The following is a 26724-nucleotide window of genomic DNA, read 5'->3' as shown; positions in this document are numbered from 1 at the left end:
GGGGGGGGGAAGAGATAGCCTAGGAATAGCCCAGGGAATCAACTGTGAAAAATGTGTGCAGGGGCGTGTATGTATAAATAAAAATTGAAAGGAGCACAGAGTGACAGTTACTCCTGGGATGATTTTCTTTATGCTTTTCTGGTTTTTTCCTACAAAACAAAAAATACTTAAAATTTGCAAAAGTGTGCTTTGGAACCTGCTTGGAGACCTGGCAAGCAATACAAACCTTGCAGTTCTGGAGGGGGTGGGGGTTCCTGCCAGACCTCAGGAGAGCCTTGTAAATAGCAGCTAATATACACTTACAGGTAAGAAGCCATTAATTAAAGAACTGGGAAAAAATCCAAAAGGAGATGCTTCTTCAGTCAGTTCTACCTATTATGCTGGAAAGGATACTGTGTTTTAGGTGGATGTGGCTAGGTTTCCAAGGGAAGGAATTTTTCCTGATGTAGATGACTGTTCCCAAGTCCTAGTTCAAATTTGCTGGTGGCCTCTGTTAACATCATGCCACACTGTGGATGGACAGGGATGCTGAAGAGCACCGAGTGTATCTCCATGAAATGGTCCACTATAGGTCAGCAAACAGAAGGGGCTTCTAATGGCCATAAAAATGCCTAGGAGAACAGCACCTTATAGCTCCTGAAACACATAGCCTTTTCACCTTTTCTCTCCTGGGCCACAGAGCACGGGACAGGGCAGGGAGAAGGAACAGAGAAGAGAAACTGGAAAAGGCAGCTGCCAGGCCCGTGGCAACCATTTGTGTACTTGAAATTGTCACAGCCTATCCCTTGACTCAACACTTACCACAATCTCGCTGCAACACCTGCACGCACACTTCTGCGAATTTATTATGCACATGCTCAGAACCCATTTTAAAATAGTCTCAGTCCTGGGTCCCCTGGGTGGCTCAGTTGGTTAAGTGACTGACTCTTGATTTCAGCTGAGGTCATGATCCCAGGGTTGTGGGATCAAGCCGTATGTTGGGCTCCATGCTAGGCGTGGAGCCTGCTTAAGATGTTCTCTCCCCCTTTCTCTGCCCCTCCTCTGCTTGCACTCTTTCTCTCTCTTAAACATTAAAAAAAAAAAAAAAAAAAAAAAATTTAGTCTCAGTCCAGCAAGTCCCCCTGGCTGTAATTTCTTCTTGACCGTTCTTTTGAGGGGAATGTCTCAAAAAAAAAAAAAAAAAAAAAAAAAAAAAGTCTCAGTCCAGAATATGTTGAATGAGGCTACAGGGATTAAAATAAAGCTGATTTTTGTATAAGGTCTCTGAAATCAAGCCCCTCCTTCAACTGATAATCAGCTGAAGTAGAGTGTTATACACTAACGCTGTAGGCCAAAGTGCCTGCCTGGGCCCACATGACCATATGATCCCGGCTCCAACAGGGCCCCCCGAAAGGATTTGAAGGTGATCCCGAACACACACGATTTCCTCCTTCTGTGCTTCCCTCTCCTCTTGGATAAAAACGACACCCACTCCTCTCTTGGGCACACAAATCCCGCTGACACCACTCTAACAGCTACACGGTCTGGCGATGTGGAAAGGCCTCGGGACTGGAGAGCAGAAGACGGGCCCTGTGCTCTGGGTGGAGGATGATCTAGGTGGTTGGCAGGGGTCTGTCACAAACCTCTGCACCTCAGTCTTTTAAGAAGACTGGAATCTAAGAAGTAACACTCACAGGGCCTGCTGTTGACGATGACACAGCCGCAGCGGGCACAGACAGACATGCTGCCAGGCAAGGCCTGGAAGAAGTGGGTAACAGCCACCGCCGCTATTTACCAAGAGCCTGCCCTGTACTAATTTAGTTTTAAAAAAACTAATTTTGAAAATGTAATCTCCTCAACAGGTAATGCATCTACCCGTTTCAAAAGACTGATAAAAGACCCACAGGTCCATCATCTTAGGCTAGATGTGTCCTGGAACTCAGAATTCTTCAGATTTAGAAAGGTCAGATGGGTGTACCTAACTTACATTGTGTAACACTCCCAAGCAGCACCCGGGCTGTAACAAATACCCTAATGTTTCTGCAAAACGAATGCCTATTCATATGTAAGTGGGATAAATGAATGTATGAGGAGCTTCATGCCACTTCAGGACAGGGTTTGGCACCAATCTTATGGGAGAGGAAGGGGGAGCGGGGGGAGAGGAAGGGAGAGGAAGGGGGAGAAGAAGGGGGAGAGGAAGGGAGAGGGAGGGAGAGGGAGGGAGGGGGAGGGAGGGGAAGGGAGGGAGGGAAGGACGGAGAGAGAGGGAGAGAGAGGAGAGAGGGAGGGAGGGAGAGAGAGAGAGACAGAGAGAGAGAGAGAGAGAGAGAGAGAGAGAGAGAGACAGAGAGAGACAGAGAGAGAGAGAATATATCTCAAGGTCCATGCTCAGCACAGAGTCCAACACGGGACTCAATCCCACTCGATCCCTGGGATCATGATCTGAGCCGAAATCAAGAGCTGGACGCTCAACGGACTGAGCCACCCAGGTGCCCCTCAGAGCTCCTTTGATACCAGAATTGTACATAAAAGACTGTGGGCCCACAAAAGCAAAAATTCTCCCTTTCACCCTAGTTCCCCAGCCTACCAGGTCTTCCTACAGACAACTAAGATACCAGCTTCTTGTATGTCCTTCCAAAAATACTATGCATAGAGAGCAAATATGTGTCTCTCCTTTTTTAACAGCTGAATGCACTGAGCGCCTTATATACATTATCATATTTCACCTTTGCAGCAGCCCTCTGAGTACATATGATTTTTATTCTTATTTTACAGGTGAGGAAACAGGCTCAGAAGCAAGGTTTCTTAAACAAAGCCACATAGGTAGTAAGTGGCCAATACAGTATTCATCCTGGGTCTGCCCAACATCAAAACCCATCCATGCTCAAATTGATGTGTTGAGACCATTTACATTTAATGTGATTTTATGTGATAGGTTTAGATTTATAGCTACTACCATTTATTATTCATTTTCCAAATGTTCCCTCTGTTTTTCATTCCTCTGTTTCCTTTCTTTTTATTCAATTTTAGTATTTTTTACTCGATCTCTTCTTAAGAGTTTTTTCCAAGTGGTTGCTTGAGGGATCAAATATACAGACTGAACCTCTTCAGTCTACTTTGAAACAGTATTTTACCATTTCAAGTAGAAGGCAGAGACCATAGAAGGCATATACAGGTCCATTCATTCTCCTCTATGTTACAGTTGCTCCCTATTATACTGACATAAAGTGAAATGTGTAATTTTTGCTTTCAACTGTAAAACACATTTTAGAGAATTCAAGAGAACAGTTCTATTTACCTAGACATTTACCATTTCTATTGCTCTTCCTTCATTCCTGATGTTCCAAGTTTCCATCTGGTATCATTTCCCTTCGGTCTGAAGAACTTCCTTTAGCAATTCCTTTTGAGAAAAGCTGTTGACTATGAATTCTTAGTTTCCTTTCACTAAGAACTCTTAATATCCTTCAGAAATAAAGTGAAATATTTGCTGGATACAGAATTCTGGGTTGACAATTCTTTTTTCTCCATACTTTGAGAACATCTGTCCACCTCTTCCTGGTCTCCATGATTTCTAATGAGAAATCCACAATTGTTCACGTTCTTATTCTTCTATAGGCAAGTCATTGTTTTTCCCTAGCTGCTTTCATGATTTTTTTTTTCTTCATTTTTAGTTCTTGGCAGTTTGATTATAAGTTTGCACATGGACTTTCTTGGGTTTATCCATTTAGGGTTTGCTGAGCTTTTTGAATTTGTGGGTTTTTTGCCCAAAATGTCTTTTGCCAAATCTGGGGAGTTTTCAGCCTTATTTTCTTCGAATAATTTTTCTGTACTGTCTTCTTTCTCCTAAGACTCTGATTGCCCCTATGTTAGACCTTTTATAATTGTCCCACAAATCCCTGAAACTTTATTTTTCAATCTGTGTTCAGACAAGATAATTTCTATTGCTTGGTCTTCAAGTTTACTCTTTCTTCTGTTATTTCCATTCTGATATGCCTTCATCCAGTGAGCTTGTTTTGATTATTTTACTTTTCAATTCTAAAATTTCCATTTGGTTCTTCTTCGTACCTGCTATTTCTTTGCTGAGACCTGCTGCTCTGTTCAGTTCAAGACAGTCTGCCCTCACTTCTTGCAGCATTTTTATAATAGCTGCTTTCTGTCTTTGTCAAGATAATCCCAACATCTGTGTCATCTCGGTGCTGGCACCTGTTACCTTTTTGTGAGTTGTGTGAGTTGAAGTTTTCTTGGTTCTTTGTATGCCCAGTAATTTAGAATTGTATCCTGGAGGCTCTGAAGAATCCTGATATTTCTGTTTTAGCAGGCAATCAACATAGCTGGCTTCAGGATCCAAGTTCTGGTTTCAATGTCAGTTGTTTTCAAAGCCTTTGCAGTGCTGTCCAGTGCTGTACCACGTATGTGCTGCCAAGCATTGTTTGGACCACCCAGTTCTACTCAAACTGTGATGTGCAGATGCATCAGTGGGGGATCTGGCTAAGGGCAGGTTTCTTTTCTTTTCTTTTCTTTTTTTTAAATATACTTTATTGTCAAGTTAGCTAACATACAGCATATACAGTATACTCTTGGTTTCGGGAGTAGATTCCCGTGATTCTCACTGACATACAACACCCAATGTTCATCCCAGCAAGTGCCCTCCTCAATGCCCATCACCCATTTTCCCCTCTCTCGTGCCCCCCCATCAACCCTCAGTTTGTTCTCTGTATTTAAGAGCATCTTATGGTTTGCCTCCATCTCTGTTTGAAACTATTCTTTTCCTTTCCCTTCCCCCATGATCTTCTGTTAACTTTCTCAAATTCCACATATGAGTGAAAACATATGATATCTGTCTTTCTCTGACTTATTTCACTCAGCATAATACTCTCCAGTTCCATCCACGTTGTTGCAAATGGCAAGATTTCATTCTTTCTCATTGTCAAGTAGTATTCCATTGTATATATAAACACATCTTTATCATTCATCAGTGGGTGGGCATTTAGGCTCTTTCCAAAATTTGGCTATTGTTGAAAGTGCTGCAATAAACACTGGGGTACATGTGCCCCTATGAATCAGCACTCCTGTACCTTTTGGATGAATTCCTAGTAGTGCTATTACTGGGTCGTAGAGCAGTTCTACTTTTAATTTTTTGAGGAACCTCCACACTGTTTTCTGGAGTGGCTGCACCAGCTTGCATTCCCACCAGCAGTGCAAGAAAAGGGCAGGTTTTAATCCAGAAGATCACGAGTGGGACTTGAGATTCGGTATATTTCACAAGCTGAGTGAAACGTGACTGGACTCTGCTAGTCTGGAGAACACCAATGACTAAGACTGCCAGGGTACAAGTTCCGCTGGGAAATTCTGGTAGCCTAGGATTATTTACTCTGTTCTGCTAAGCGTAGAAATTTAGGACTGGGAACGTGGAGATGCTGAGGACAGTAGACAAGAGTGTGTGTGCATATACACGTATGGCAGCAGTTACAGTGCTCTGAGCAAGCAGAGCCCTGAACCTTCTCTTTTCCCCCTGCTGAGGATACCCTGTGAGTTCAAAGGTGAACTGGGAATGGAGGGTGGGTGGGAAGTATCGCATTTGGGCTAGGAAAACAAATATTTTTAGAAGAAAAAAAGAAACAGATATGCATAAATTTAAAAATCGTAAGAAAGATGTCACCATAATCTAACATGATTCTTTTTGCTATTCTTTTCTTGTCTATTTTCATAAGCATGCTTTTATAAAATTACAATGCTATCAATTTAGATCCCACTGTTTTCCTCCACTTATGTCCTGTATTTCCCAAGTTGTCTGTCTTTGCTATTGACATTTTTAATGACCAAGTAATCACTCAAGTGAAGCAAATTTTTAAAATTTACTTGACCTTCTACTGTATGTATTGGTATTGCTTCTGGTAGGTGTAACTATAAATGATGGTGTAATTGGTGACTTTTGTGCACATGTTTTTTTTCTGTCAGAAATCAGTTAACTGGGGGGGCGCCCGGGGGCTCACTTGGTTAAGCATTCTACTCTTGATTTCCATTCAGGTCATGAGCTCACAGTTCACTAACAGCGCGGAGCCTGCTTGGGATTCTCTCTTTCTCTCTCTCTCTGCCCCTCCCCCACTCCTGCATGCGCTCTCTCAAAAAATAATAAACTTAAAAAAAAGAAAGAAATCGGAAAATGTTATCCTCTGCTTGTCCTACCACTGTATGATGGGGACAACCTGCTTCTCTGATCAACAGACAGGAGTTGTGCTCAGAAGCCTCAACTGCACCTGACTTGGAGGATTCAGAAGGTGAGATTGGAGTTCTGCAAGCTGATGAAATTCAGGTAAGATTTTACACTCAGCTGATGTAGTAATGGGTACACGTTACCCCGAAGGTGATGGGGAGGGGAGGGGAAATGTATTTTGCATTTGGGAGGCCAGACGGTAGACTATGGTAGGTAACATTTCTAGAAATGGCCCCCTCTCAATATTCCACACTGTCTACTCCCCAGAACCTGTGATGTGATGACAAATCACTCCTGCGATTGTTTTAGGTAATACTGCACAGTTGACTTCAAAAAGGGGAGATTATATGAATGGGCTAATCTACTTACATGGGCCCTAAAAAGCAGAAAACTTTCTCTAGCTGGCAGCAGAAGAGAAGGTGGAAGGGGAGAGTCAAAACATGCGAAGGACTTGACATACTATCGCTGGCTTTGAAGACGGAGGGGGCCGTGTGAGAAGAGACGTAGGGAATCTTAAGGAGCTGAGAGGCCCTCAGCCAACAGCCAATGAGGAATGGGGAGCTCAAGTCCTACAAAAACAAGGAACTAATTTTGGGTTCAGTTAGCTCACAAATGTTACGGGGGTGATGCTTTTCTAAACAATTTAAAAGAAAAAGGAGACCAACTCCAGCAACATGGCAAGGATAGGGAAACAGCATCAAAACACGGTGGGAATGCCAACGAATACAATTGTTTGGTTCTACTTCCAGCGACAGATGCTAAGGAAACATTCAGAGATGTGCTCTAAGTTTCAAAGTATGTTCACTGAGGTGTTAGCTATGGTAGCCCCAAGTTAGGGATGACTTAGGCTAAGAAACACAAAAGCGTTGCATCATCCTGGATCTGTCTCTCCTTCATTAAACCAACCCATCAGCAAGTCCTATCAGGTATACTTCCAAACATACCCCAGATCATCTGCCTCGTCTCTGCCACCATTCACCCCCCCACCACCGTTGTTTGTTCCCTGGGTGCCCGGGTCAGCGCCTGGCGCCACCTTCCTGTTTCTGCTCTTGGACCTTTATACTCCATTCTCCACAAAGGAGCCAGAGTGATTCAAAAATAAACCATAAACAGTATGAAGTCCCTCCCAGGGATCCCTACTGCTTTTGATCTTGCCCCCAAGACTCCGCATGCCCTGGCCTTTGCTCACCCCCAGTGTCATCACCGATCTCTCTATTCTCCACCCCCAAGTTTACTGAGTTCCAACCATACCACTTTCTCTTTATTCTCGGAACAATCCAAAACGATCATTTCTTTTGAAACGACTGCTGATACATGTGTTACAAGGAGGCAATACTAGGGGCGCCTGGGTGGCTCAGTCAGTCGGGCATCCAACTTCGGCTCGGCTCATGATCTCATGGTCTGTGAGTTTGAACCCCGCGTCGGGCTCTGTGCTGACGGCTCGGCCTGCTTCGGATTCTGTGTCTCCCCCTCTCTCTGCCCCTCCCCTGCTCATGCTCAGTCTCTATCTCTCAATAACGAATAAACATTAAAAAACATTAAAAAAAAAAAAAAAAGAAGGAAATACTAAGGGCTGAATCTTGCTCCAATGTTTATGAGCTATGTTGGTTTGGCTAAGTTAATTAACCTCTCTGTGCATCAGTTTTCTTTTCTATAAAATGGGAATAGAAGCATCTATCTCATTTTCGTTAGGATTAAGAGATTATATTTTACACTTAATGTAACTGCTTGGCACACAGTAAAGACTTGCTAAATATTAACCACATTAGTTGTCAGAACCTAACCGGGATTCCTCCACAGAAAAAAGTCAGTGGTTCATGGGGTCCCAACCAGACTGCTTTCTGTCCCAAATGTTTTGATGGTTCCCATTACCCAGGATCAAATCTAGCTCCTTAGCACATGGGGCCCCTTGTGATGTGGTCCTCACATTCACCTACTCTCCTTTCACATGCCAGTACAAATATAATGCCCTCACTCTCTCCCTTGACCCAACATACACACGCATGAGATGATTTCAGAGCCTCATTTAAACCCACTGTCCCCTCAGCCATACATGCCAATTACTTTCAATCTCACAGAATTTTTATTAGTCCTAAAGAATTTAGCTCATCAGGCATTATCTCTGTGAAGCCTTTCCTTCTATCTTGTGCCACTCAATCCTTCAGAATATTATTCAGAATAATCACCCTTCTCTGTGCTTTAGCAGACCTCAGAAAATAGTTGTCATTGTTTTTAAAGGACTTATGATCTGGAATGAACAGGGCAATCAGTGGGGGATCAACTGCGAACTCCTTCAAGGCTGGGTCCACACCCCATCATGTATTCCTAGTGCCCAGTACAGTGCTTGACACATAAGCAACACTTAAACAGACTTACTTGGGAACGAGAAATTGTAAGAAGGCAAAAGCAAAGGCTTTAGAGTTAGACCCACGTTCAAATTCTGGCTTCACCATCTAATGGCTGTGTGACTTGGGGTAGGTCATGAAATCCCTACACCTTAGCTTTCTCTCCTGTAAAGTACGACAACAGTATTTCTCGAGGTTGTTGTAGGTATCACACGAGGATGTTTACAAGAGTGTAACACCTGGTACATAATAAAAAGTTCAAGAAGTGGTAGCCAATATTCTATTATTATATCACAACTGCTTTTTACTGGTTGTGATCAAATTACTTATACATGAACCTCAGTTTCCTTACTTGTAAAATGAGGAGAGCCCTTGCCCATCTCATGGGGTTGAGAGAATAAAATACGCGCATATGGATGAAATGCCTAGCTTGTGACTTACAATAATTGGCACTCAACAAGCAGTGACTGAATAATTATTATTGAACTAGCTTTGCCATACATGAGAAAAACCAAAGAGATCAAGATCATTTGCCTCTAAGAAGAAAGACAATGAGGGCAAATTTTAAGAATACGGAATAACGGGCGCTGCCTGGGTGGCTCAGTCGATTAAGCATCTGACTCTTGATTTCAGCTCAGGTCATGATCTCATAGTTGGTGAGTTTGAGCCCTGCATGGGGATTCTCTCTCCCTCTTTCTCTGCCCCTCTCCTGCTTCTGCTCTCTCTCAAACTAAATATGTACACTAAAAAAAAAAAAAAAAAGGAAATAGTTTCATGACTAATAAAAATTGAAAATTTAATTATTAAGGTGACATAGGTAGAGGATAAATCTTTTTGGAATATGGTGCTGTACCAACTGGATTCAATATAGTAAGACATCAATCTATCTTGTACCACGCATAAAATTAATTTCAAATGGGTTATAGATCTAAATATAAAAGGTAAAACAACAGAGCTCCTAGAAAAAATATATGAGAAATCTTCCACGACTGTGGGGTAGGGCAAAGATTTCTCAAACATCAAAAAGAACATCAAACATAAAGGGACAGCATTGATAAGCTAGATTACATAAAAATTAAGAATACTTTAATTTAAAAAACACCGCTGATAGAGTGCAAAGACAAACCACAGAGGGAAAATATTTGCAATACATGTATCTGACCAAGGACTTAAATCCAGAATACACAAACAATGCCTACAAATCATAAAAAGGTAAGACAACCGAATATAAAAATGGGTAAGAGATCTGAAAGACTCTTCAACAAAAGGGAATATCTAAAAGGGCTTGTAAACATTTTAAAAAAAGAAAAAGAAAGGATTCAAAATGTTCTCCACAGAACTCTAGGGGTCCCTGAAACTCTTTCATTTCAGGGGGTCCATGAGATCAAAGCTATTTCATCTTAGAAGCTATTTGCTTTCTTCACCATGTTGACATTTGCACTGACGGTACAAAAGCAGCGGTGAGAGAAATCACTGATTCCTTAGTATGAATCAAAGCAGGGACACTAAACTAGCAGTCGGGTGTACCCTCCCTCACCAGTCACCTGCTGCATAACTCTCGTGTCACTTTAGAATGTCCTTGATGAAGCAGTAAAAAATTACCCAGTGTTCTAAAATTCCCATCTTTGAATATACCTCTTCTTGGTATTCTCTGTGATGAAATGGGAAAACAGGCATAGAGCACTTCTGCATAAAGAAGTACAATGGCACTTACCAATACTTTCACAGTTAAGTTGCTAGCTCAACTAGCCATTTTTTCATGGAAAACCATTTTAACTTGAAAGAATGACTGACAGACAAACCATGATTATTCAGACTTGGGCTACCTAGTAGACATTTTCTCAAAACAATGTGGGCCTGTTACTACAAGACAAACAACTGACACTGTTGCCAATGATAAAATTGAAGCTTTTGGGTGAAAATTAACGATTTGAAAATTTGTATTCATCAGTAGCTTGATGGCTTCCTAGTCCTGATGGTGATGAGAATAGTAATATTGATGAATGTGACTTTTTTGATACTGGATAATGAGTCAGCATTTAGCAGATCTGCATTAACTCAGTGAACCAATATTTTCCAAATGATCGATACATGATCTTCCAATATCATACATGGGTAAAAGATCCACCCAAAGGACATGACAGACCAGTGGATTTTAACGTAATAATGTACAAGAACGTACCTTCGCTGTTAGGTATTCAGATTCCACACTACAATTAACCCTTCAAGAAACTATCACTTGTCAAGTTTTGGTGTAATGCAAATAAGAATATCCACAATTATTTGAAAACATTATTAAGCCAGTCTTCTCTTTTCTTATAACTATTAGGGTAAGGCTCAACAAAAACATTACTGCCTGCAGACTAAATGCAGAAGCAGAAGTGAGAACCTAGTTATCTTCCATACCTAACGATAAATAGGTCTGCAGCAAAGTGAAACAAATCATTCTTCTCATGCAATTTCTGTGTTTGGGGGAAAATAGTATTTTTGTAAAAATGTGTTATTTGTGTTAATATATAATGGGTTTATTATTGTTTTTTAAAAACTTTTAATTTTTTTATATTTAAGAGAGAGAGAGAGAGAGACAGAATCCAAAGCAGGCTCCAGGCTCTGAGATGTCAGTCAGCACAGAGCCCGACGTGGGGCTCGAACCCACGAGATCATGACCCAAGTCGAAGTTGGATGCTTAACTGACTGAGCCACCTAGGTGTCCACTGTTATTTTTTAAGTGAATGAATAAATATGTATTTGTAAAATTTCAGTTTTAATTTCTAATATGGTAAATATTGATTGATAAATAAGAACTCTTTAATAATTCAGAATTTAATAATTCTTTCTCAATAATTCAGAGTTCAAGAGGGTTTCTGAGACTAAAAAATGTTGAGCTCTGCCAGCATGGAAAATATAACTCAACGAAGTAAAAGGAAAAAACTCTATGCAGATGCACAGAACTTTACTATTTAAGATGAAAAACTGAACATGCTTAAAATACTCCATGGAGGTTAGGCAAGACTACAGCATATCTGCAAAATATAATATCAGATACTAAAAAAGAGATGTTTGGCACTTTAGTAAACAGATTATGAAACTTTAAAAAGGAAATGCACGACACAAAATATCAGAAACATTAAAAATATGCAAAGACACAGACTGGGACTGAAAATGAATTTTGGAAGACAAGAGCTTTAGATCTGAGGATTTATTTTTAGTGAAGCCAGATAAGCATAGGGAAAACTGGTTTTTCAAAACAGCGAGTAGGATTTGGGGCATACGGTCTGACTGAGGACAGATGGGGCAAAGGGAAATGGGTTAGAATTGTAAGACAACAACAACAAAAGTTAGGCTTAGATAAACACACACACACACACACACACACACACACACACACACACACACAAAACCCTTCCCTTACAGATGGGCTGTTTTCAGTAACTCTTCCCTAGAGATGTCAGGAGTAGGACAGACCTACTTTCTGCTATTGAGTCTCCATCACAAGGGAATGTCCCTGCCACGTACATCCCTGGCCTAGAAGCAGCCAGCACCAAACTGGCAGACTCAGCATCCTTTGACAAGCGCTAGCTACACGTCCCCACACACTCAAATCTCCTTCCACGCTAGGACAGACACCCTATTTTGGTTTGGCCTAGAAGTTTCCAGGGATGGGACAGACTTAGATGGGGGTGTGGAAGGCAAGCAGTGAGACACAGGACTGTGTCCTGTGGGAAGGGGGCAGAGGCTGCCATTTCCTGCTCAGAGCAGGAGCCGCGCTGTTCACTGATGGGCTAATTAACACCCCGCAGCAGCCAGATGGGAGGCTCCGGGGCTCTTTCAGGCCTTCCTGCCCTAAGGCCCCACCCCCAAATCCAGCATCTGAGGGAAAAACAAAAAGGTGAAAGTGTGAGTGCTGGTTGCCCGGCAACCTGGAGTCGACAGGGGCTCAATGGGGGCTCAACGAAGGAATCGGTGTCATTACAGACATCTGTGCTGATAGAGGAAGGGGGCTGGTGAGGATCGGGGGTAGAGGGGGGTGCGTGACCGGCAAAAAGCCTCCCTAAACACTCCACCTCCTCTCCAACCATCTCATCCAGTTCAGTGTGCTAGTCCTGGGAGACAGGTTTGCTTGAGAAAGACCTAATGGAGGGAGGGAAAGGGAATGGGTTTTCCTCCATACTCAGGGTGCGCTGACTACACTGAATTGGTACAAACTGATTACATGCACTGAAACCGAAGGGTGTAGTGGGGAAAGCAGAAGCAGAGTTAGACCCACCTCCAAGGCCTCTGCTCCTGCCTGCCATTTAATACTCTCTCCTTGATATGGGGGGGGGGGGGGGGGGGGGAAGGGTGGAAAAGAGGGAACCCAGTGGCAGGCGCTAAGAGTGGTATGCAGGAACAATGAGGGTCAGCCTTCTGCCCTGTCACCTCCACCCCCATCGCACCTGTCTCTAATCACTTCCGATCCTTCCAGGGCTCTGCACAGGACAAGCCTTCTTGCTGGAACACCTTCCTACCCTCCTCATTCTTTAGGAACCTGCCTTAGGGGAAGCCTTCCCTGAACACCAAGAGTGGTTCCGGCTCCTCTACCTATGTGCTCCCTAGCACCCTGTCCCTCCCTGTGATGACAGCAGGCACAGATGGCATCACTGGTCTTCATGAAGCACCTGGGGCTAGATCTAGAGCTCCCCACCTAGTGAGCTCAAGAAATACCGGGATTTAAGAACCTAAGTGGCCCCTCAGCATCTAAAGTTTTAAATACTTCTTAATTAAAAACATTTTTTTAAACATTTATTTATTTGAGACAGAGCATGAGCAGGGGAGGGGCAGAGAGAGGGAGACACAGAATCTGGAGCAAGCTCTAGGCTCTGAGCTGTCAGCACAGAGTCCGACGCAGGGCTTGAACCCATGAACCATGAAATCATGACCTGAGCCAAAATCAGGTGCTTAACTGACTGAGCCACCTAGGCACGCTGTAAATTTTTAAATATTTTTTATCTTTAAATAATTAAAGAGTCACAGGAAGTTGGAAAAATAGTGCGGAGGAATCCTGGGTACCTTCACCCAGTTTTCTCCAAGTTATACCACCACAAAGCTCCCTCATGCTACCTCCCCTGCCTTTCTAATCATACCCAACAGCCTGCCTCAGCCCCCATTCCTAATCTCTGGCAACCACTAATCTGTTTAGAATGTCTAGAATACTATCGTTTCGAAAATGTTCTATAAATGAAATCATACAGTGTGTGACCTTTTGGAATTTTTTTTTCCACCCAGCACAATGACCCTGAGCTCCACCCTAAATATTATGTGCATCAACAGTTCGCTCCTTTATATTGCAGATAGTATTCCACGAGCAGTGCCACAGGGTGCTTAACCACTCACCAACTGAGGGACGTTTGGGCTGTTTCTGTTTTTGGCTATTACAAACAAAGCTGCTATGAACATCTGCGTACAGGCTTTTGCGTGGGCATAATTTTCGGTCCTCTAAGATAAACACCCAGGAATGCAATTCCTAGATCTTACTAGTGTTTGTTTAGTTCTTAAAGAAACGGCCAAACAATGTTCTCGAGTGGCCGTACCATTTTACATTCCCACCAGCAATGCAGAAGAGATTCAGTTTCTCTGCACCCTCTCCAGCATTTGGTATCACTGCTATTTCTAATTTTAGCTATTCTAGGTGTGAAGGATCATGTTGTTTAATTTGCATTTCCCTAATGGCTAATGATGGCGAACACCTCTTCATGTGCTATCTGCCATCTATCTGTTTATCCTTCTCAGTGTGGTATGTTTTCATATCCTCGTCCCATTTTCTAATTGGATGGTTTTTTACTCTGTCGAGTCTTGAGTGTTCTGGATCCTTAGAGATAGGACTGCTCTGTCACATGTGTGGTTTGCAAACATTTTCCCCCAGCCTGTAGTTTACGTTCTCATTCTCTTAACAGGGTCTTTCCCAGAGCAAAAGTTTTTAATGTTAATGAAGTCCAATTTGTCAATTTTTTTCTGTTACAGACTATGCTTTTAGTGCCCTAAGAACTCATCAACAAGCCCCAGATCCTAAAGATTTTCTCCTGTGAGTTCTTCTAAAAGTGTTGTAGTATTAAGCTTCACATTTAAATCTGTGATCCAATTAGAATTACCAGCACACATTCATTCTGAGCCCTGAGCTGGTATCCTTGCTGAACACTATCATTATGATTATGATTAGGTAGATTCTGTACGATTTTTCCATGTAGACTATTATGTCACCTGCAAATATAAACTGTTTTATTTCTTCCTGTCTTATCTGCATCCTTTTAATTCTTAATGTGGTGGCAAAACTTTCAGTACTATGCTGAGTAAGAGTGGTGAGACAGGGTCTCTTTGTCTTGTTTCTAAGGGGGAAAGCACTTGGCAGCTAATTTTATTTTTTATTTTATTTTATATTTTATCTTATTTTATTTATTTGTTCATTCATTCATTCATTCATTCATTCATTCATTCATTTATTTGTTTTTGAGACAGAGAGAGACAGAGCACGAGCAGGGGAGGAGCAGAGAGAGAGGGAGACACAGAATCTGAAGCAGGCTCCAGGCTCTGAGCTGTCAGCACAGAGCCCAACGCGGGGCTCCAACCCACAGACCATGAGATCATGACCTGAGCCAAAGTTGGACGCTTAACTGATGGAGCCATCCAAGCGCCCCGTTAAATTTATTAAGTATTTTTTCTTTTGGGGGCTATTATAAATGGGATTTCCTTAATTTTCAGATTGTTCATTGCTAATATACAGAAATACAACTGATTTTGTTTTTTGACTGTGTATCCTGTCACACTGCTGAACTTGCTTATTTTAAAAGTGTTTTGGGGCGCCTGGGTGGCGCAGTCGGTTAAGCGTCCGACTTCAGCCAGGTCACGATCTCGCGGTCCGTGAGTTCGAACCCCGCGTCAGGCTCTGGGCCGATGGCTCAGAGCCTGGAGCCTGTTTCCAATTCTGTGTCTCCCTCTCTCTCTGCCCCTCCCCCGTTCATGCTCTGTCTCTCTCTGTCCCAAAAATAAATTAAAAAACGTTGAAAAAAAAAGTGTTTTTAGGGGTGCCTGGGTGGCTCAGTCGGTTAAGCATCCAACTCTTGATTTCAGCTCAGGTCACGATCTCACAGTCCTGAGAGCAAGCTCTGTGCTAGGCATGGAGACTGCTTAGGATTCTCTCTCCCCCTCTGCCCCTCCCCCACTCACTTGTACACACTTTCTCTCTCTCAAAAAAGTTTTTTTAGACAATTCCTTAGAATTTTCTATATATGAGATCTCATATCATTGGCAAACAAAGTTTGCTTCACCTCTTCCTTTCTAATCTAGATACTTTTTCTTTTTATTGAGTGACTGTCCTGGCTAGAATCTCAAATATGATGTTATATAAAAGTAACAAGGGTATAAAAGTAACAAGAGTAGACATTCTTGTCTTGTTCCTAATCTTAGGGGGAAAGCATACAATCTTTCTCCATTAAGTAATATGTTAGCCGTGGGCTTTTTGCAGATGCCATTTATTGAGTTAAGAAACTCCTTCAACTGCTCAATGCTTTTATCAAGAAAGGGTGTTGGATTTTGTCAAATGCTTTTTTCTGTCTATTGAGATGAACGTGTGGTTTTTAGCCTTTGTTCTATTAATATGGTATATTACACAAACTTATTTTCATATGTTAAACCAACCATTTCTGGGATAAATTTCATTTGGTCACGGTATATAATCCTCCTTTTTTATGTTGCTAGATTTGTTTTGCTAGTATTTTGTGGAGGATTTTAAAATCTATATTCAAAAGGGATACTGGTTTGTAGTTTTCTTGTGGTCTTTGGTTTTGGTATCAGGGCCTCACAGAATTAGTTTGTCTGAATCAAGATCCAAACAAGGTCCAACACTGTATTTAGTTGATATAACTCTTTTAGTAACAGCCTCACTCTCCCTTTTCCATGCTATTCATTTATTTGACAATTTTTTATCTTGTAAAAAATTTTCATGTTCCAGTTTGGGCTGCAACACACGTATCCTCATGTGTCTGGCCTGTTTAACTTGTTCTTCTATCCAACAGGCTTCAATTAAACTGGGAGTTAGATCCGGGTACAGGCTGCGATGCACTTACTACTGCATCATATTAGAAGACACTTCATGTCTGGCTATCCCACTTTTAGTGCTAAGACTCATCTACGGGCTCAGGTGCCCCCAGCCTGATCTATTCATTGTAAAGTTCCCTATCAACCTTTTACTGAGGGTTTTAGCAAACATTGACCATTTGGGCCTACGTACATTATTTCAGGAGAAGTTGCAACATGGTGATTTTGGATTCCTTCGGTTCTTCCAAGGCTAGGAAATTTTATCTTCACAATTATAAATTCGAGGTCTGACTCCCAGTTAGGGTGGGGGAGCCTCCAGGTGCTGTTGCAGAAGCCTTGGGAGAATTTCTGTTTGCTGTAGTGGTTGGAGGGGCCTTATGGTACTTAAGGCAGACTGCGCATTCTACATAACGAATTCTACATTGTAAGAATCACCTGCATCCCACACAACTTTTGAAAGTCTTGTTACAAATCACCGGAGTCTGAGACCATTTTATATAGGAGACACTGTCCATCTACTATTCTGTTTGCCATTCTCCTAAGAGCTGTGCAGCATTTCAGAAAAATCATGTAACAGCAATAGTCTGTAATAGCAATACAGCAATACAGTCTGAGTTTTGCTACAATGCATCTGTATATGTCAGCTTCTGTTACTGTCAAATTCAAGATAACTCCACACACAAGTGCAAATGTCTGACTACATTTTCCACTGTAATGGTGTTCAGGCATCTACATGATCAAATATACATTACCTTATTATTAATTACTTTCTTTTTGCTTCTCATTTATATTACAGTTAGAACTTTATACTGATTCCTTTTGAAGTATGCATTCAGTTAGATTAGCTATGAATTTTTTTATTTTAGAATCTTTTTTTTTAAGTTTATTTACTTTTGAAAGAGAGAGAGAGAGAGAGAGGGAGAGAGAGAGGGCGTGCACTCATGAGCAGGGAAGGGGCAGAGAGGGAGAGAGAACCCCAAGTAGGCTCTGCACTGTCAGCACAGAGCCCAATGCAGGGCTTGAACTCACGAACTAAGAGATCATGACCTGAACTGAAAGCAAGAGTCGGATGCTTAACCACGTGCCCCAAGAATCTTTTTTTTTTTTTTTTTTTTTTAAAGTTTATTTACTTTGAGAGAGAGGGAGAGAGCGAGCGAGCAGGGGAGTGGCAGAGAGGAGAAACAGAATCCCAAGCAGGCTCCACGATGTCAGGGCAGAGCTCAACATGGAGCTCAAACCCACAAACCGTGAGATCACGACCTGAGCCGAGAGTAAGAGTCAGATGCTTAACCGACTGAGCTGCCCAGGCGCCATTTTTACCTATGAATTTCAGTTCAAGAGAAGTAAAGGAGATTTCACAGAATATTTGTTTGAAATGGGCAGTGAGTCTGAGAGACCTGAGAATTACTACCTACTTAAGTTGTAAAAATTCCTGCCCTCTCTGCCCTTGATTGTTGTCCAGGGCTTGTTCTGAAATCTTGTCACTGTTTTCTGGGAGCATCACAGACAGAGCACTGCACTGGGATGATATCTGAGCCGTAGTCCTGGCCCTGCCTCTTTATTAGTGGCTGGTGACCTTAGGCAGGCCATCTTATCTCTGTTCCTATCTATAAAATAAGGAGGTTAGATCAGACAAGCTGCCAAACCCTTCAACTACTTTTTATTATTCACCCTTCCCCAGGATTTCTGAAGAGTGCCTAAGGGATGTACCAATTATTACTTATCCTAACGATTCACTTTCCCATTTTTTAATTAATGAAAGACACAGAACTGCAAAATAGGATAAAATATCAATGGCAGTTAACACTTACTGAGTGCTTACTATTGGCTCCACAGTGAACTCCCCAACCCCCCATTACTACCACACTGTGGAGCCTAAATTGGCAAGTGCTGTCTCAGCCAGAGACTAAGGTCTCCCCCTGGTTCCTGTCTCCTACCTCAGAGCACAAGTCTCCTGTCTTTTTTTTTTTTTTTTTTTTTTTGAGAGAGAGAGAGAGAGAGAGGTATCTTGAGGCAGACTGTGAGCAGGGGAGGGGCAGAGAGAGAGGGAGACACAGAATCCAAAGCAGGCTCCAGGCTTCGAGCTGTCAGCACAGAGCCTGACAAGGGGCCCAAACCCATGAACCGCGAGATCATGACCTGAGCTGAAGTTGGACACTTAACCGAGTCACCCAGGTGCCCAACAAGTCTCCTGTCCTAAATGCTGCCACCCTAACCTGCTAAGATCTTGGATATGACATGCTCATACCCCATGCCATTTTGGAAAACTTCTGAAGTTGTCAAAGAGGTTTAGGCAACTACAATGGATGAAATGAAACAAGCAAGACACTGGGCTTACATCCCCTCTGGGCAAGTACTTCTGCATCCCTACATTCCCTGAAACACCTGGCCCAGGTCACTGCAGCCTGGAGAACCTGAGGAGTTAGGGTGACTAGGAGCAGTACAAGAAGTCACCGCTCCATTGACGTCTCCACTTTCTTTCTCCATCTGCCAAGACTCTGACAATTTGTTGAAGATGCATGGAGGTCAGAGAGGGATTCAGGTGGCAGGAGGGTTAATGGCCAAAGCCCTGCAGAAGCATGGGCTGCCCGATGGGGGCTCTGTACTTACCAGGGAGGCTGCCGGCTCGTGTGTGGGTGCTGTGGGTGAATCCGAAGGGGGTCCACCTCTCTGGCAGTGGCAGGGGGAAACTCCCGGTGGGGACTGCTCACACTAGCCTTGTCCCAGTGCTCATGGATAGGTGTGATGATCCCAGACACGATGCGAGACCGAAGTTCCTCGCTGTTCTTGTAGGTCCTGCAGGAAGGAGACGAGCTATCAGCTGCTTGCACCTGGCCGGCAACCCCACACACACTATTCTGGCAGCGGCGACGGCGGCAATGGCGGCCCCGACGGCTCTTAGCTTTGCGCTTGGGCTGTTTATAAGGGTGGGAATGGGCCGCCCGGCGGACCTGTGTGAGGGGGGCAACAGCCCGGTGTTGTTTCCGAGGTTTCGGCCTAAGCTTCTCAGGCATCTGAGTTGCCCCTCCTCGTTTACCACCCCATTAGAAAGGTGAGGGTGTAAGGGCGCAGGGCCTGGACTGGCTACTCCTCTTTACCTGCCCAACCCCACCCTCAGCCTCATTGTGTGTTCATCATGTGTCATGGGAAGGGTCACGGACGACCAAGCCTCCTCGGGGAGTATGAACCAGGCTCCTGGTCTAGGTAGGGAGGGCTCTGAGGGCTCAAGGTCCAGTCCTGTCATTAACTCAGGGGTTCTTGGAAGACTGCTCTGGGTCTCTTTTCTCTGCCTGTGATAGACAAGAATTGTAAGTTGTAGCTGAGGTGCTGAGGCAGACAGAGGTAGTGACGAGTGGGCAGTGCTCCAGAGTTTCTAAAAATTTGATGTTTTAAAATGAGCCATATCCTGGATCAAAAAAAAAAATCTTATAAACTTTAAAAAACTAAAGGCATAAAGAGTATGTTCTCTGACCATACAGATTCACACTAAACATCAAAACGGAAAGAAACCTGTAATACATGGAAATTAAGCAATATGATTCTAGATAATCCACAGATCAAAGAGGAAGACATGAAAAAAAAATATAAAGCACTTAATAAAAATAAAAATACAACCTATTAGGGGCAGTTGGGTGGCTCAGTTGGTTAAGTGTCCTACTCTTGATTTTGCTCTGGTCATGAACTCAGGGTTCGTGAGATCGAGCCCCTCATGTTGGGCTCCACACTGACAGCGTAGAGGCTGCTAGGGATTTTCTCTTCCCCCCTCTCTCTGACCCTCTTCTGCTCACGTGTGTTCTTGCTCTCTCTCAAAATAAAAAAATAAACTTAAAAAAAAAAGGGGGGCGCCTGGGTGGCTCAGTCAGTTAAGCATCCAACTTGAGCTCAGGTCACGAGTTTGCGGTTTGTGAATTTGAGCCCCAGCTTGGAGCCTGGAGCCTGCTTCAGATTCTGTGTCTCCCTCTCTCTCTGCCCCTCCCCTGCTCACGCTCTGTGTGTGTGTGTGTGTGTGTGTGTGTGTGTGTGTCTCTCTCTCAAAAAGTAAATAAACATTAACAAAAAATTAAAAAAAAAAAAAACTTCTTAGCACTAAAAACTTAACACTGGAAAAGAGGAAAGAAATTGATAATCAGAATTCTGACCTCAAGAACACAGAAAAAGGGCAAATTAAGCCTGAAGCAAGCCGAAGTAAGGAAATAATAAAGAATAAAAATCAATGAAAGAGAAAACAGGAAAATGATAGAGAAAAATCAATAAAAAAAACTAGTTCATCCAAAGAATGAATAAAATTGACAAACTTCTAGCAAAATTGGCAAACACAAAAAGAGAGAAGACACAAATCACCAATATCGAGAGCGACATGGGCTATTAAAACACATCTGTTGCCACTGAAAGGATCATAAGAGAACTAAAAACAACTTACTTCAACAACTCAGAGCAGACCAAGTCTTCAAAAACCACCATCTAACCACTCCGCCAAAATAAAATAGATAATCTAAATAGTTCTATTCTAGTAACAAAATTCATACTTAAGCACCCAAAACAAATCTCCAGACCCAGATGATTTCAGTGGAGAACGCCACCAAACGTTTAAAGAAGAATTAACACCAATTTACAGTTATTTCCAGAAAACATAAGATGAAGAAATATTTCCCAACTCATTTTATGAGGCCAGTATTGCCTCATGTCAAAACCAAAGAGAGTACAAAAAACAGAAACTACAGACCTGTATTTCCCATGAACTGGGATGCACAAATGCTCAAGAAAACACTAACAAGTTGAATTAAAAATATATAAAAAGAATCATATGCCAAGGATTTACTGTTGGTATGCAAGGATGGTTCAGTATTCACGAATCCCTACCATATCAGTAAGCTAAGACAAATCGCACGATCCTATCAATTGAAGCAGAAAATGCATTGGACAAAATCCAACATGTAAATCCACTCATGAGAAAAACTTTCAACAAACTAGGAAAAGAGAGGAACCTCTTGAGCTTCATAAAAAATACCTACGGGGCGCCTGGGTGGCTCAGTCGGTTAAGCATCCGACTTTGGCTCAGGTCTTGATGTCATGGTTCGTGAGTTCAAGCCCCACGCTGGGCACTGTGCTGACAGCTCAGAGCAGGAAGCCTGCATTGGTTTCTGTGTCTCCCTCTCTCTCTCTGCCCCCCCACCCTCACATTTTGTCTCTCTCTCTGCATCTTCCCTGCTCACGCTCTCTCTCTCTCAAAAATAAATAAACATTAAAAAAAATTTTTTTTAAATACCTACGAAAACCTACAGTTAACAACATACTAGACTTGAGTTGATTGGAGGGTATTTCTGAAGCTAAGTGGGAGGGAGAGACTTAGGGAAGGAGGGAAGAAAAGCTACACTATGGCTTTCTATCCCCTTTTGGCTTACTGGAATGGGAATAGAGGTAAAAAAAAAAAAAAAAAAAAAAAAAAGTCTTACAAATTAAGTTTCTTTTTTACTGGGAAGCCACTGAATAGGCAGATATGGATTCCATTCCTATATGGATATACACCTATAGGTATATATCCCTAGGCAGTATGTTCTCTGGACCTTAAATACTGAGTTTTGGAAGAAGGCTGGTCATATGAGTGGAGTAATAATGATGTAACAACTAATATTTACCGATCATTTACTATGTGGTAGGTACTGTTCTAAGTCCTTTATATACATTAACTACATGAGTTTTCAGAAGTATTTATTACAGATCTAGTAAATAAAGGTAGAATTAAAAATAATAATAATAATAATGAAAGACTGAACACTTTGCCTCCGAGACTGGGAATATGGCAAGGATGTTCTCTCTCACCACTCTTAAATAACATATTGCAACAAGGCAATAAATAAATAAGAAAAAGGAAAGAAAAAGCACAGAATAAAGCAAAGAATAAAACTGCCCCTATTTGCACATGACATGATAGTCTATCTTGACGTTACCAAGAAATCCTCAAAAAAAACTCCAAGAACACTGAGTTCACCAAGGTGACTGCATATAAATGATCTACAAAAATAAACTGCATTTCTATACACCAATAATAAATATTTGAAAATCAAACTAAGAGCAGAACATCATTTACAATCACTCCTCTCCTGCAGAGAAGAAATAGCAAAAGCATGTTTAATAAGATCTATCTGCTGAAAATTACAAAATGATGATGAAAGAAATCAAGTAGGACCTAAATAATGGAGATACACCATGTTCATGGTAAAAATGTCGATTTTCCTCATTATAGGTTTAATGCCACCCCTATCCAAATCCCAGCAAGGTTTCTATAGACATAAACAAGCTTATTCTAAAGTCTGTACAGAAAGGCACAGACCCCAGAATAGCTAAGACTGTCTTGACAAGAAAAAGTCGGTGAGAGAAATCAGTTCTACTCAATGTTAAGGTCTACTATGTAGCTACATTAATCCAAACTGTTTGATACTGGCAGAGGGACACACACAAAGATCAATGGGAAAAAATAGAAAACCCCAAAATAGACCCACATAAACAGAGACAATCGCTTCTCGAAAAAGCTGTAAAAGCAAATCCAGTGAAGGAAGAACAAATGGTGCTGGAGTAACTGGACATCCACAGGCAAGAAAATGAGCCCCTGTCTGAACTTCATACCTTATACAAAAATTAACTTAAAACCGACCGCAGACTTAATTCTAAAACATGAAACTATAAAATGTTTAGAAAAAAACATAGGAGGGATGCCTGGGTGGCTCAGTCGGTTGAGCGTCCGACTTCGGCTCAGGTCATGATCTCACGGTCCGTGAGTTTGAGCCCTGCGTCGGGCTCTGTGCTGACAGCTCGGAGCCTGGAGCCTGCTTCGGATTCTGCGTCTCCCTCTCTCTCTCTGCTTCTCCCTGACTCACGATCTGCCTCCCTCTGTCTCTCAAAAAAAATAAATAAATAAAACATGAAAAAAAAATTAAAAAAACAAATCAAAGATGTTGTTATAAAATCATTAAAAAAAAAAACCATAGAATATCTTGGGGAGCTAGAGGTAGTTTGCAAAGTGTTCTCGACACCAAAAACACGACCCATAAAATTGATAAAATAAATATTATCAAAATTAAAAAGGTCCGCTTTGTGAAAGGCCCTGTTAAAAGAATGAAGAAACAAACTACAGGCTGGTAGAAAACATTTATAAGCTACCATCTCGGAAAGGACTTGCATCTAAAAAATACAAAAACTCTCAAATGAGCAACAGTTAAAAAAACCAAAACAAAAAAACCCCACCCAACCAATCCAAACAAAATGGGCAAAAGACACGAACAGACATTTTGCCAAAGAAGACACACAGATGGCAGATACACACGGAAAGATGCTCATTGTTAACCATTAGGGAAATATAAAGTAAAACCACGATGAGATATCACTACGTGTCAGAATAACTAAAATGAAAGAGTGACCACACCAGATGCTGGTGAAGGTGCAGAGAAACCATATTACTCACACACCGGCAGTGGACACATAAAATGGTACAGATACCGTAGAAAATCATTCGGCAGTTTCTTAAAAAACTAAACATGCAACTACTATCGTGCTCTTGAGCATTTATCACAGAGAAGGGAGAATCACGTCCACACAGAAGCCTGCACGGGAACATCCTTAGTACCTTCATTTGTAATAGTGCAACAATGGAAACAATGAGATATCCTTCAAGGAGTGAATAGTTACACAAACTGTTGCACGCCCATGCGGTGAAGTGCCACTCAGCTTTACACAGGAACACGCTATCAATGCATGCAACAATTCAGAGGGATGACAAGAGCACTACGCTGAGAACAGCCAATCCCATAAGCTTACATACTGTATGATTCCATGTATAGGACATTTTTGAAAATGAGAAAATTTTAGAAACGGAGAATAAATGGCGGTTGCCAGGGAGTTAGGGATGGGGAGGGAGTGGGGTGGCCACATAAGGGCATCAAAAGGGATCATTACGGTGATAGAAAGGCTTTGTATCATTATATCAATGTCAACATCCTGGCTGTAGTATCCAGTAAGGTTTTATACAATGTTATCACTGAGGTAAAACGTATAAAGGATATGAAAAAACGTATTATTTCTTACAACAAGACTATAATTATCTCAAAATAAAAGGTTTAATTAATATTTATAACCATAAGAAGAACAGAGAATATTAAACTAGACCAGCAATTTCGAGTTTTCTCTCGCACAGAAGGGGGCCCAAGGAGAGCAAGAGAGAAAGCCAAGTGGATGGGACCCAGGGATCTTCATTTCCTGCCCCTACCCTTTCCATCGGAGTAATTTTACTTTAACTAGTTTAATATGTCAATCCTAAAGAACACTGTGCTTGAAGAAGAGTTCCGTGGCTCACAAGTCTTAACACCTACAAGGCCTTGGGAGATCTGTGGGCCTGTGGTCTCTACATCCCTATAAAGATCAGGGTTTTGCTCAAAACCTAGAATTATGGGGACCTTGCTGCTTCCCTGAGCAAGCTGGGTGGAAGGGATAAATCTAAGTCCCCTTTCCTTTCAATCAGATGAGGTTGTGCGTGATACGGCCGGCCGGAAGGCCTACGATCTCCCTCTGGAGGGTGTGTGTTTACCTGTAGAGCTCAGGTCTGATTTAAAAACTGCCAAGTACTGAAGAAGTTCTGCACAATTTCTAAGCCTTAGTAGCACTGCCATTTTGGTAGCAGCAAAAGACAGCCTGTGGCCTGTCATCCTGAAGGAGTGGAAAGAGAAGAGGCTTGGCAGTAAGGAACAAGTTCGGACCCCTTAGCAAATCAGAGATCGCTCACCAAGGGGCACAAGTCCCCACCCAGAGTGGACAAGACATGTCATGAAGACCGAAAGAGGAGGGCCTGGTGGGGGAAGGTGACTAGAAGCAGGCACTTCAGTGTCGCCGGCAATAAGACAGAGCAGAGAGGGAGAGAGCCTTATGATTAAGAGGCAGATCCACACGCCAGCTCACAGAGCCTCAGTTTCCATGGAGATGATTCCCAGTGATCAGATTTTTCCCCTTTGCATGTCTAAGAGCTGCTGCACCCAGCACCTAACACTCTGTGCCGACATCTTGTTTTGTTCTCACAATGCCGTGAGGTAGTACTGTTGGTCCCTCATTTCACAGTAAACAAAAAACAAAATACTCCCCCAACACAAAGCCCCAACAACAAAAACGTATTCACAAAAAAGAAATGGAGACACGGTCACTTTTTCTCTCAGCACCGCTCAGGGTAAAAGCTGCAATGAGCATGCGCAGCCTCATACGGTACCTGGGTTCTTCCACCTTCTCCTACGATAGAATTCCAGATTGAAGAATCAAGAGGAAGACTCCCAGTCCTTCCCTTACCCACGTTAGGGGCGTGGGGGTCACGGAGCGGGCAGCGCCCACAACAGCAGCTCTGGGCTGGCCTCGCCTCTCTCTTCCATGCCACAGTCCACTATACGCGAAACAGACCCGGGCCCTGCCCTCAAGGGGATCACAGCCGGCGGGGGAGAGCGACCCTGATCATAGAACACCCACTTAGTAAATGCTGAAAAGGGTGTTTCGAAAGCTCAAACGTGGTGGGGGGCAGGACAGGCTTCTCTGAAGAACTCTTCAACGGGAACTGAAGGGAGAACAGGAGTTGGCTGCATGGGGAGCTGGGGAGAGTATTCTAGGCACAGGGAAGAGCTCTGCAGAAGGGAGAGGAAGCAGGGCATGGAGGCTGAGACACAGGAACTAGGGGCGAAGTGGTCCAGGACGGGGTTACGCTTTAGGCCTCCTCAAGGAGTTCGTTCTTTATTCTAAGAGCAACCGACATTCGCTGAAGGGTTTCAGGTATCTTTCAGATTAACAAGAATTTTTAACTGCGAGAAAATACATACAAAATTTACCCTCGTAACCATCTTTAAGCATACAGTTCAGTGGTGTATTCACGTTATTGTGCAATCGCCTCCACTGTCCGTCTTCAGAAATCTTGCAAAACTGAAACTCTGTCCCCATTAAACAGTAACTCCCCATTCTCCACGTTCCCAGCCCCTGGCAGCCACGATTTGACTTTCTGTCTCTATGAATTTGACTACTATAGGCACCTCATCTAAGCGGAATCATACTAAGTGTCTGTCTGCTTGTGGGTGGCTTATTTTGCTCAGCATAAGG

General features: G+C 42.5%; 1 protein-coding gene across 2 annotated transcripts in view; it reads right to left on the bottom strand.

Annotated features, from left to right (window-relative positions):
• The window catches only part of PSMF1 (proteasome inhibitor subunit 1), a 46499-nt gene that overhangs the window by 3451 nt on the left and 16324 nt on the right, over positions 1–26724 (bottom strand). For both annotated transcript variants that reach the window (XM_045445040.1, XM_045445041.1), the window contains exon 5: positions 19219–19404. In XM_045445040.1, coding sequence (XP_045300996.1) covers positions 19219–19404 — 186 coding nt within the window. The remainder of the gene's footprint in view (positions 1–19218; positions 19405–26724) is intronic.

Source organism: Leopardus geoffroyi, chromosome A3, assembly GCF_018350155.1.
Source record: "Leopardus geoffroyi isolate Oge1 chromosome A3, O.geoffroyi_Oge1_pat1.0, whole genome shotgun sequence".
Classification (NCBI taxonomy): Eukaryota; Metazoa; Chordata; class Mammalia; order Carnivora; family Felidae; genus Leopardus; species Leopardus geoffroyi.
The sequence above is the reverse complement of the archived record's forward strand: the minus strand, read 5'-3'. Positions and strand labels throughout refer to the sequence as shown.